This window comes from Sminthopsis crassicaudata, chromosome 1 (genome assembly GCF_048593235.1).
Source record: "Sminthopsis crassicaudata isolate SCR6 chromosome 1, ASM4859323v1, whole genome shotgun sequence".
Taxonomy (NCBI): Eukaryota; Metazoa; Chordata; class Mammalia; order Dasyuromorphia; family Dasyuridae; genus Sminthopsis; species Sminthopsis crassicaudata.
In genome coordinates, this window is record NC_133617.1 from 517,937,501 (window position 1) to 517,949,675 (window position 12,175).

At 30.8% G+C, this 12,175-nt stretch overlaps 1 protein-coding gene across 1 annotated transcript in view; it reads left to right on the forward strand.

Annotated features, from left to right (window-relative positions):
* The window catches only part of LRRC2 (leucine rich repeat containing 2), a 175,984-nt gene that overhangs the window by 15,726 nt on the left and 148,083 nt on the right, over positions 1 to 12,175 (forward strand). The window contains exon 2 of the mRNA XM_074281698.1: positions 3,905 to 4,049. Within this exon, the coding sequence (XP_074137799.1) occupies positions 3,925 to 4,049 (125 nt within the window). The 5' untranslated portion in view covers positions 3,905 to 3,924. The remainder of the gene's footprint in view (positions 1 to 3,904; positions 4,050 to 12,175) is intronic.

The window sequence follows — 12,175 nt, forward strand, 5'->3', positions numbered from 1 at the left end:
TACATGGTGGTGTTTTTGCTTATACTTATCATGAATAATCCCAAGTGAGATAACTAAGATTTAGCAAATTGTGTTTCTTTTTTATCTTGGGTGCATAATGATGTCATGGCTCCCCATTTCCCCTTCCTTGCCACGTGAATTTCTGATAAGAAACTATAGACAGTTTCTTTTTTATGTCTTCTGAGATCATTTATAAGGAAGAATGTTTATATAGATATGGTTCAATTTTTTCAAGGATATATCAACTTTTTGGTGGACCAAATCTTAAGAGTATCAATAGGCAAGTTAATACTTAGATACTTTTGGTCTTTCATTTTTAATCATGAATGATACTTTCCAACATGTTTGGGAAATTCTCTGTTCCATTTTTTGATGCTGTGAATGGTAGCATGGAAGCAAAAAAGAGTTGTACAGAAAAAAGGGGGTATTTTTTAACCTATGTAACTGGAATAAGGGATGGGGGCCTAATACTGAAAGCATACACAAGAACTTCTGCCTGCTATTGATCCAAGTTCTGGAAGTTCAAGATGAATAATGGAGGTATCTAGCTTTCCACTTTAGAACTTTCACAAGTATATTTATGACTGTTTCCTGTCTACTTAACGAGTGAGGAAGAAAAACCTGTTAGTTGAATGCTGAGTCAGAGCGCAGGTGGGAAGGGGTCTTGAGAAGCCTACTACATTTCTTGCTTATTTGCCTTCAATGAAGAAAGCTTGATTTGCTTGATTAGTATCTCTTGTATGCACATACCTGGAAGTACCTCCATTTCATCATCAGATACTTCCAGAAGAAAGAACAGTAAACATCTATGGTGTCTTTTTATCTCTTAATATTATGCTTTCAATGATTAGTACCTCATTAAACTTGCTTAATGGATTCCCATGTCCAAAGAATTAATTACTCAATAGTCAGCTTTCCAGTAATGAGATTAAATATGTAATTCATAGCTCAACTTAATCTTTGGGAAGTTATCATTTCTTTGGTTAACTGACAAACTAGGGACATAATTTTTAAAATTAACTCGCCAAATATAGATATGCTTCACAAACATAAACAAACTCAAATATTAATTTTTAGATAAAGAACACAAGTGGGACTCACAACAAAGCTTAAAGAACATAAAACACAGACAACAGACAAAATAGCAAAATTTATTTATGAGTAATCCTTCAATTGCTAGAAGTTTGAGTTACTTATAGATATGCCTTATGTGGAGTAATCTTGGATTGTCTTTACCATAACTTCTCACCTCAATGCAGTTTCAGCAGGTTTGCCTGTGATTTCTCTTCAAGGGAAATCCCTTTCATGTTTTTTAATTAAAATTGCTATATATTTAAAATAAATAAGCATTTATTTTTCTGATTACCACCTTTACATGACCATTTAAAAATAAAAATTAAAACAAAACTCATGTAACAAATATACATAAGCCAAGCAAAACAAAAGGCTACATTGTTCTTGCTAAAATGTATGGCTTAATCTGCCCTCTGCCTTCATCAGCTCTAAATTAGGAGGTCGGTAACATCCATCAATCCTTTGGAATTGTGGCTAGTCATTGTGTTGATTAGGATTCTTAAGGTTTTCAGAGATCTTTACCTTTACAATATTACTTTATTGAGTAAACTATTTTCCTGGTTCTGCTCACTTCATCTTATCAGTTCTTGCAAGTCTTTCTAGGTTTCTCTGAAACCATTCCTTACATCATTTCTTAATATAAGTCAAATTTCATAATTTTTAGATGTTCCTCAAATGACATTAAAAAAGAATATTACAAATATTTCTGTATATGTGAGTGTTTTGCTCTCTTTGGGGTACAGGCTGATTCCTAGTACCCTGGATCAAAATTCATAGTAAGTTTGCTGAGTTCAAATTCCCATTTCCAAGTTGCTTTCCAGAACTTCACAGTTACACAAAACAGGCATTTAAGGTCCTGTTTTCTCACAATTTTTCTGACACTTGTTCTTTTCTTTTCTTTTCTTTTCTTTTCTTTTCTTTTCTTTTCTTTTCTTTTCTTTTCTTTCCTTTTTTGTTCAACTTTGTTAATCTGATGGGAGTGAATTGTTTTGATTTAAATTTCTTTAACTACTAGTGATCTGTAATTAAAAAAAATATGGCTATGGCTTGTTTTTATTTTCTCCTATAAGAACTGTATATTCACATCCTTTGACTGTTTGCCATTCGACTCTTTTCTGCATAGTGTTGTTCTTAATTTTACCTTTACTTCTTTGCAAGTCCTGGGAGAAGGGAAGTGAATACTTCTTGTATAGCCTGTGGATATTTCCTTTCATAGTTTGTCTATGATTCTTAATTGTCCATGGTGAAGTATTGTTCTGTTTATAGTTTACTTTGTATCTAATTTATATGTATTCTGCACTTAGTTTTCTTTGTAAATATTTCCTATGAATAGGATGAAAGTTTCATGAACTTTGGAATTAGAACACCCATGTCAAAGTCTTGCAATATACTATTTACTAAATATGTGACCTTTTGGCCAGTCACAATCTCTCTGGATATTGGTTTCCTTAGCTATAGGGATTGGATTAGACTGGGATAAAAATTAGAAACATATTTTAACAATCCATGAAAGAGTTAATGAAGACAAGCCAGATTTGAATTCAGTATCCACAACAGAAGAGAGAAGGATATTAGAGATAAAGCAAAGTTTAGAAGAGAGAGAAGATAATGAATAATTAATAAAGGATTCTCTTATGTTCACAATAGCTTGCTACTAAGAAAGGAAAGTGTTTTTAAAAGATTTTAAACAATGATTCCAAAGATTTTTTTTCTATTTTAGTTTCAGTTAATCAAAATTTAAAATCATCACAAAGTCTCATTTTCTAAGTATTCTTGGTTAATCGAAATATTGATAAGCTTCTGAAACAATGGAACAACTGTTGTGCCACAGTTTCCTTTTATTGTTCTGCCTTAGTTTCCCTAAATTGTCCTGCCTCAGTTTCCCTAAATTGTTCTGCCTTAGTTCCTTGAATTGCTCTGCCTCAATTCCCCTGGTTCTGAACTCCCTTCCTAACCTAATTAGAACTGAGATAATTCGGGTTGAGACCCCTGATCATTAGCATTCCATAGAGCCATAAATTGCAGATAAGTTACTTAGAGATGTAAACATATCTCTTGTTCCAGACTTTCTGTCTCTAGCTGAATACTTCCTTCACTCCCAATGTATCAGAATTTCTGGTCCTACGCCCAACTTGTTAGAAGCAAATTGAGGTCCTTTGAAATTTCTGTGCTCACCAGTGTTTGGACTCCCCCCTCCTTGTCTTTGACTCCCTTGATTTCTAGAGCAAAAATCATTAGAATCTCACATTCCATGCTGACTTCTTTGAGATGAAAGTCCAATTCGGCCCTGGGGGGAAGAATAGATTCTGTTTGCTCCCCAGAAAATCTCTCCCACTCAGACATTCAAATAAAATATTAAAAGCTCTCTAATCTCTATCTTGCCTCAGATTCTCTGGCATTACACAACTACATATTAATAATTCTTACCTCTAGAATTTCTTTTTGTTTGTTTTGGATAACTTTTCATGCTGGATGACTATTGTATTAGTAAAATTTATTATTGTGAGTAGGGAATTTTGGGCTAAAGGGAGTTAGGAAAAGGAGAATCTGGGCCCAAGTATTGTTTCTGGTGATTATATACTAACTAGATTATTTTGGGCCAGTCACAGTCTCATGAAACCTAATAAAACCTATCTATTAAGTGATATGTGAACTACATCTGTACTGGTGGTGGTTCGGTCTACTGCAGGTTCCATGTGTTTTATTGTAAACAATTAACATTCAATTATGATTATACATTCTTGAGCCATTAATTTTCTGATTCTATTTTAAATGTCATATTTAAAATTAACCCTTTTTGTAGACACTAACTTTTTTTCCTTTTAAACAGGGAAGCTTCATGTTACCAATATGGGGCATAAGGTGATTGTATTTGACATTTCTGTCATAAGAGGATTGTGGGAAACCCGTGTCAGGAAGCATCAAGAGCGGCAGAAAAAGGAAGCAGAAAGATTGGAACAAAGTGCTTTGGAAAAGTAAGGTCACTTTATGTTATTATATTCATTGCCTACAGTTTACTCAAATAGGACTCAAAAAAAGGGCAAAGGTAGGGCTTACAGGAGGTTACTGCTTTTTAGCTGAGAATGCCATTTCCCCCCCTGAGATATCATATTATCTTTTGCCTACTTGAAACTTTAGGATAATCTGATCACCAAGCTGCTTATTATGATCTGATAAGTGTGAATATGCAGGTTAAATGTTAATGTCAATTCCATTTTAGTGGAGGCACAAAAAAAATTGATTGTAGATAGCTGAATGGCTTTCAGTTTACTAAAAACAAAACAAAACAAAAAAAACAAACAATTCATCTTTTTGAGTCTTAGTCTTCTCATCTATAAAATGGTGGCATTGGACAAGATTGGAAGATCTCAAAGGCCCTTACCACCTCTAATACTCTGCACTTCTTGAGATCATTACAAGCTGAGTTGCTTTTGACTTTTAACTCCTTGACTCTGGGAAGTTTTAGGATGATTGACAACTATTGACAAAGTGATGATTGACATACCTATTGACAATTGCTAGGAATGGGTTATAGAGGTCATATGAATAATTCCAGTTTAGTCTTGGTGTATTAACAATGTCCCTTCTGTACTATGATTATTTGTAACAACTTAAAATATATTTATTCATTCATTTTTTTCTTTTTCTTTTAAATTTTGTTTTCTGCATTTACTTTTATAATATTTTGATTTCCAGTTTTTTTTCCTACCTTCCTCCATTCCATCTTCCCTCTCTTTCCCCTTCCCAAGATAGGATGCAATCTGTTATAGGCTTCATATATATATATATATATATATATATATATAATCATATTGTGAAAGAAGAATCAGAATAAAAGGGAAAAACCACGAGAAAGAAAGAAAAACAACAAAAAAGTTAAAATACTATGTTTCTATGTGCATTCAGTTTCCATAGTTATTTCTCTGGAAGTAGATAGCATTTTCCATCCTGAGTCTTTTGGAATTTTCTTAGATTATTGTATTTCAGAGAAGATCAAAGTCTATCAAATTTGATCTTTGCACAATGCTGCTGTTATTGTATAAGTGTTTTGGTTCTGCTCACTTCTCTTAGCATCAGTTCATGTAAGTCTTTTCAGATTTTTCTGATATCTGCCTATTCATCATTTCTAATTGCACAATAATATTCTATTACATTTATATACCACAATTTATTTAACTGATGAGCATTCCCTCAATTTCCCACTTTGCGACAACAAAGAGAGCTACTCTAAATGTTTTTGTACATGTGGGTCCTTTCCCCTTTTTAATGATCTTTTTGGAATATATATCTAATAGTGGTCTTAACTGGATTAAAGGATGTGAACAATTTTATAGCTCTTTGGATGTAGATCCAAATTACTTTCCAGAATGGTTCAATCAGTTCACAGCTCCATCAATAACACTTTAATTTTCCAATTTTTCCACTATTTATCATTTTCCTTTTCTGTTGTATTAGCTAATCTGATAGATATGAGGTGACATCTTAGAGTTGTTGTTTTTTTCCTTTTTGCAGTAGATTTGTTTATTTTTAATATACATTGCTTTATGAATCATGTTTGGAGAGAAAAATCAGAGCAAAAGGGAAAAAACATGAAAGAGATAAAAAACAGAAAAAAGAATTGAACATAACATGTGTTGATTTACATTTAGTATCCCTAGTCCTTTTTCTGGATACAGATGACATTTTCTGTCCAAAGTCTATTGGGATTCCTTTGAATTATTGAACTATTGAGAAGAGCCAAGACTTTCATAGTTGATCATCACATATTCTTGTTGTTATTATGTACAATGTATTCCTGGTTCTGCTTGTTTAGCTCAGCATCAGTTCATGTAAATCTTTCCAGGCTTTTCTATGGTCAGCTTGTTCTTCATTTTTAAAGAATAATAATATTCCATTACTTTTATATATAACATCTTGTTCAGCCATTCTCTAATTGATGGGCATCCACTCCTTTTCCAATTCTTTGCTACCACAAAAAAGTTGCTACAAGCATTTTTGCACATGTGGGTCCTTTCCCCTCCTTTGTGATTTCCTTTGGATACAGACCCATTAATGGCACAGTTTTATAGCCTTTTGGGAATACTTCCAAATTGCTCTCCAGAATGGTGGGATCCGTTCACAACTCCACCATTATTTTCCCCATATTGTCCCAGTTTCCCCATATCCCCTCCAACATTTATCACGATCTTTTCCTATCATATTAGACATTCTGAGAAGTGTGAGTTGGGTATCTTAGAGCTGTGTTAAATTACATTTCTCTAATCAATAGTGGTTTAGAGCATTTTTACATGTAACTATAAATGGCTTTAATTTCATCATCTGAAAATTGTCTGTTCATATCCTTTGACCATTTATGAATTGGGGAATGACTTGTATTCTTATGAATTGATACAGTTTATATAGTTTAGAAACCTTTATCCGAAATATTGGTTGTAAAGATTTTCCCCCAGCTTTCTGCTTCCCTTTTAATCTTGTTTCTATTGGTTTTGTTTTTATAAAACCTTTTTAATTTAATGTAATAAAATGTAATAATTTTGCCTTTCATAATGTTCTCTAGTGCTTCTTTGGTCATAAATTTCTCCTTCCTCCAAAGATCTGATAAGTAAATTATATTCTCTTGTTCTCTGATTTGTTTATGGTATAGCTTTTATACCCAAATCATGTATCCATTTTGACCTTATTTTGGCATGGGGTGTAAGATGTAGGTCTATGCCGAATTTATGAGATATTTTCCAGTTTTCAGAGTTGTTTTAATTTTTTTTTCTCTAATCAACAGTAACTTAGAGCATTTTTCATATGAATATAGATAAGCTTTAATTTATTTATATGAGAACTACCTGTTCATATCCTTTGACCATGTATTGATTAAGGAATGATTTGTAGCCTTGTAAATTTGATTCACTTTTCCAAAGAGGCTTTTATCAGAAATACTGGGTATAAAAATTGTTTTCCAGCTTCCTGCTTCCCTTCTAATTTTAGTTACATTTGGCTTTATTTATGTAAAATCTTTTTTAATTAAATGTAATCAAAATTATCCATTTTGCATCTCATAATATTCTCTATCACCTGTTTGATAATAAATTCTTCCCATCTCCAAAGATCTACAGGTAAACTATTCTGGCTCTCTTTATTTAATTATGATATCACCCTTAATGTATAAATCTTTTGTTATATTGTGTGAGATGTTGATCAATACCTAATTTCTGCCATACTATATTCAAGTTTTCCCAACAGTTTTTGCCTAATAGTGAGTTCTTATCCCAGAAGCTGAAGTCTTTGGGTTTACCAAACAGTAGATTATTAAAATCATTGAGTTTGTGTGTTGTATACTTAACCTATTTAAGTGATCCACTATTCTTTTTTTCCCCCTAAACATATTTTGATGTTTATCATGCTACACAAGAAAAATTAGATCAAAAGGGGAAAAATGAGGAAGAAAAAAACAAATTAGCAAACAAAAATAATGAAAAAAGGTGAAAATACTATGTTGTGATCCATATTCAGTTTCTATAATTATCTCTCTAGATGCAGATAACTCTCCCCATCACAACTCTATTGGAATTGGCCTTAAATATCTCATTGTTGAAAAGAGTCAAGTCCATTACAGCTGATTATCACAATCTTATTGTTGCTATGTTCTCTTGGTTCTACTTCCTTCACTTAAGCATGTGTTTTATTCAATTCACGTAGTTCATGTAAGTCTCTTTAGGTCTTTCTGAAATCAGCTTACTGATCATTTCTTAAATCCACTGTTCTATTACTTATTCAGTACCAACTAGTTTTGATGATTGCCATTTTATTACATAATTTTAGATCTGATATAACTAGTCCTTTGCATTTTTCATTACTTCCCTTATTCTTAACCTTTTATTTTTCCAGATGAATTTTATTTTTGTTTTTTGTAGCTCTCTGAAAAACTTTTGATGCTTTGATCCATATGATACTGAATAAGTAAATTAATTTAGTTAGAATTATCATTGTTATTGTGTTAGCTTGGCCTACTTATGAGAAATTTGATATTTTTCTAATTATTTAGATCTGATTTTATTTGTATGAAAAATGTTTTATAATTGTATTTATATTTAGTTCCTAGGTTTCTCTTGGGAAATAGACTCCAAAATATTTTATGTTATTTACTGTTATTCTAAGTAGAATTACTTTTTCTATTCTTGCTGCTGGGTTTTGTGAATAACATATATATATATATATATACATATATAGTATGTACATACATATATATGTTGTTAATTATTTTCAAGCAGTTTTTAGTTAATGTTATGGTATTTTATAAGAATGACATCATATCAATTGCAAAGAGTGATAGTTTATTTCTTTACTGCCTAGTCTAATGCCTCTGATGATTTTTTTCATTTTTTATTGCTAAAGTTAGTACTGCATTGAATAACATTGCTGATATTGGATATTCTTGCTTTATCCCTGATATTATAGGCTCCCAGCTTTTATTCATTATAGTTAGTACTAAATGTACTTGTACTTTTGTACTTTCATGTTTTTAGTAGTTCTGTATTTTTCTGAATGCTTTTTCTGCATCTATTGAGATCATATGATTTCTATTGATTTTATTATTGATATGGTCCATATGTGGATAATTTTCCTCATATTGAAACAACCTTGCATTCCTAGCATAAATCCCACCTGGTCATAGTGTATTATCCTAGTGATAAATCATTGTAATCTTTTTGCTAATAGTTTACTTAAAATCAATATACATTAAGGAGATTGAATAGTAATTTTTTGTATTTATTTTGGGCCTTCCTGGTTTTAGTGTCAGCACCATATTTGCGTCATAAAAAGAATTTAGTAGGACTCTTGTTTATTTTTTCAAATAATTTATATAGTATTAGAATCAATTTTTCCTTAAATGTTTGTTAGAATTTATTTTCGAATCTATATGGCCCTGGAGATTTTTTCCTAGGGAGTTCATTGATGGCTTGTTCAATTTCTTTTTCTAAAATAGGTTTATTTAAGTTTTTTTATTTCCTCTGTACAATTTGTATTTTTTAAAATATTCATCCATTTCATTTAGATTGTATCATTCATTAGCATATAGTTGGATAAAATAGCTCCTAATTATTAGTATATCCTTCTTCATCGGTAGTGAATTCATCCTTTTCATTTTTGATGCTAATTTGATTTTCTTTATTTTTTTAAAAAATTAAATTAAACATTTACCTATTTTATTGGTTTATTCATAAAACCAGCTTTTGCTTTTACTTTTATTAGTATAAATTTTTTCTTACTTTCAATTTTATTAAATTTTTTAATTTTCAGAATTTTAATTTGGTATTTAATTGGAGATTTTAAATTTGCTCTTTTTGTAGCTTTTTTCATTTCGTGCCCAATTTATTGATATTCTTTTTGTCTCTTTTAATTCATTTAATTTGTCTAATTTAATTAAGCACTTGGAGATATAAAATTTCCCCTAAAGACTGTTTTGACTACATTTTGTAAGTTTTGGAATATTGTCACTTTATTGTCTTTCTCTTAGGTAAACTTATTATTTCTAAAATTTGTTTGAACTACTAATTTATTATGATTAGGCTTTTTAAAGTTTCCAATTAGGTTTTAGTCTATTTTTCCATGGGCCTTTATTACATGTAATTTTTATTGTACCATGATTTAAAAAGGATGCATTTAATATTTTTATCTTTCTGCAGTTGATTGTGAGATTTATGTGTCCTAATATATGGTCAATTTTGCTATGAAAAAGGTATATTGCTTTCTATCCTTACTCAGTTTTCTTCAGAGGTCTACCATATCTAATTTTCTAAAATAATATTCACCTCCTTAACTTCTTTCTTATTTATTTTGTGGTTAGATTTATCTAAATCTGAGAGGGATAGGTTGAGAACCCCCACTAGTGTAGTTATTCTATTTTACTTTTCCTCTAAGAATTTGGATGCAATATCACTCATTGTATATATATATATTTAATATTCATATTACTTTATTGTCTATGGTACCTTAGCAAGATGTAGTTTTCTTCCTTATCTCTTTTAATTAGATCTATTTTTTTTTTGCTTTTGTTTGTCTGAGATCAGAATTGCTATTTCTCCTTTTTTTTAAAAACTTCAACTGAAGTTTTTTTAAACTTCAACTGAAGCCTATATTCTGCTCTAGTTTTTAATTTTTTTCTATATGTATCTATATTTCATATGTATTTTTGTAAAGAATACTATAGGATTTGATAAGTGGTCAAAGGATATGAACAGACAGTTTTCAGATGATAAAAGCTATCTGTAGTCTTGTAAAAATGTTCTAAATCAGTATTGATTTGAGGGAAATGCAAATTGAAACAACCTCATACCTATTAGATAGGCTAATATGACAGAAAAGGAAAATCATAAATGTTGAAGAGAATGTGGAACATATAAAACCTGAATGCATTCTTTGTGAAGTTGTGAAGTGATCTAATCATTCTGGAGAGCAATTTGGAGCTATGCCCAAAGGTCTATAAAATTGGGCATATCCTTTGATACAGCAAAACCAGTAATAGGTTTTTATCCTAAAGAGATCATAAAAAAGAGAAAAAGACTCACATGTACAAAAATGTTTATAGCAGCTGCTTTTGTGGTGGCAAAGAATTGGGATTTGAGTTGATGGTCTTAAATTGAAAAATGGCTGTTCATCTTGTGGTATATGAATGTAATAGGATGCTTATGTTATAAGAAATGATGACCAGATGAATTTCAGAAAAACCTGAAAACGAATGCTAATCGAAATGAGCAGAATTAGAACACTGTACACAGTAACAGCAACATTGTACAATGATCAACTTTGATAGACTTTGCTCTTTTCACCAATACAATGATCTAAGACAATTCCAAAAGACTCATGATGGAAAATGCTCTCCACCTCTGTAGGAAAAAAAAAAAAAAAAGATGGAGTCTTAATTCAGATCAAAGCATGCTGTTTTTCCTTTTTTGGCTTTTCTTTTATTCTGATTCTTTTTTCACAATTTGAGTAATGTGGAAATGTTTAATATGATTGTACATGTATAAGAGATAACAACTGTTTGCCATCTTGGGGAGGAGGGAGAAGAGGTATAGAGGGAGAAAAAATAGAAATAAAAATCTTGGAAAATAAATGTTGAAAACCATATTTACACACAATTATACTCTTAAGTGGAAAAATACAAAAAAAATTAAATGCAAAATGAGAAAAGGAAAAAAAAGACATTTTCATGTACATAGCAGAAAATAAGAGGATACAATATAACACGATAAATTTCCATTTCAAGAAAACCAATGTAATACATACTAAATATTGTTTTCAAAACTACCCAGATTTTTTTTTTCCTTCCCCTCAGGTTTTCTCTTTTTTTCTTTGCTTTGTTCTCCCACCAAAAGGCTACATTTAAATGCAAACAGAAAGATAGCTATAAACACTCACACACACACACAATCTTATATAAATATATTCTTACACATACATATATAGGACCATATTCTACATATTTCTTTTTGTCATTTCTTTCTCTAGAGTTGGATAATATTTTCATAAGTCCAAGCCTTTTTATATTTTTTTCTGAATCAGCCAGCTCATCATTTCTTACATCACAGCAATATTTCACCACAATCATATTCTATCTGAGAGATTGTCTTTAAATACCCCCCCCCAATTTCTGTATTCTTTCTATTCTTGGCTACAATGGTTTTATTTATACGAGAAAAATTTAACTTAAGACAATTGAAATTATCCATTTTATACTTCAAAAGAAGTTCTCTCACTTTATAATATAGTTTATGGTCTGGTATTTCTGTATCTCCTTCCTTGATATTTTTCCCCTTAAGGTTTTTTTTGACATTTTTGATCTTTTTTATTTTAAATGTATTTTGCCATTATTTTTTCTAACTCAGTTATATAATTTTTTTAGTAGGCTGTACAACCAGTTGTGCATGTGACACAGTGAAAATTTTTTTTTATTAGGTTAGACTAGAGATAGTTCCTGACAGGTCAGAAAATTTATAATTATCTGATGTGCTGGGTGATTTCTACTTAAGTTGAAGCATGTCTACAGATAGGGCTGAAAGAATAAAGCAGTTACTGCCTTCTTTCATTTCTATCCTTCCCAAATCTC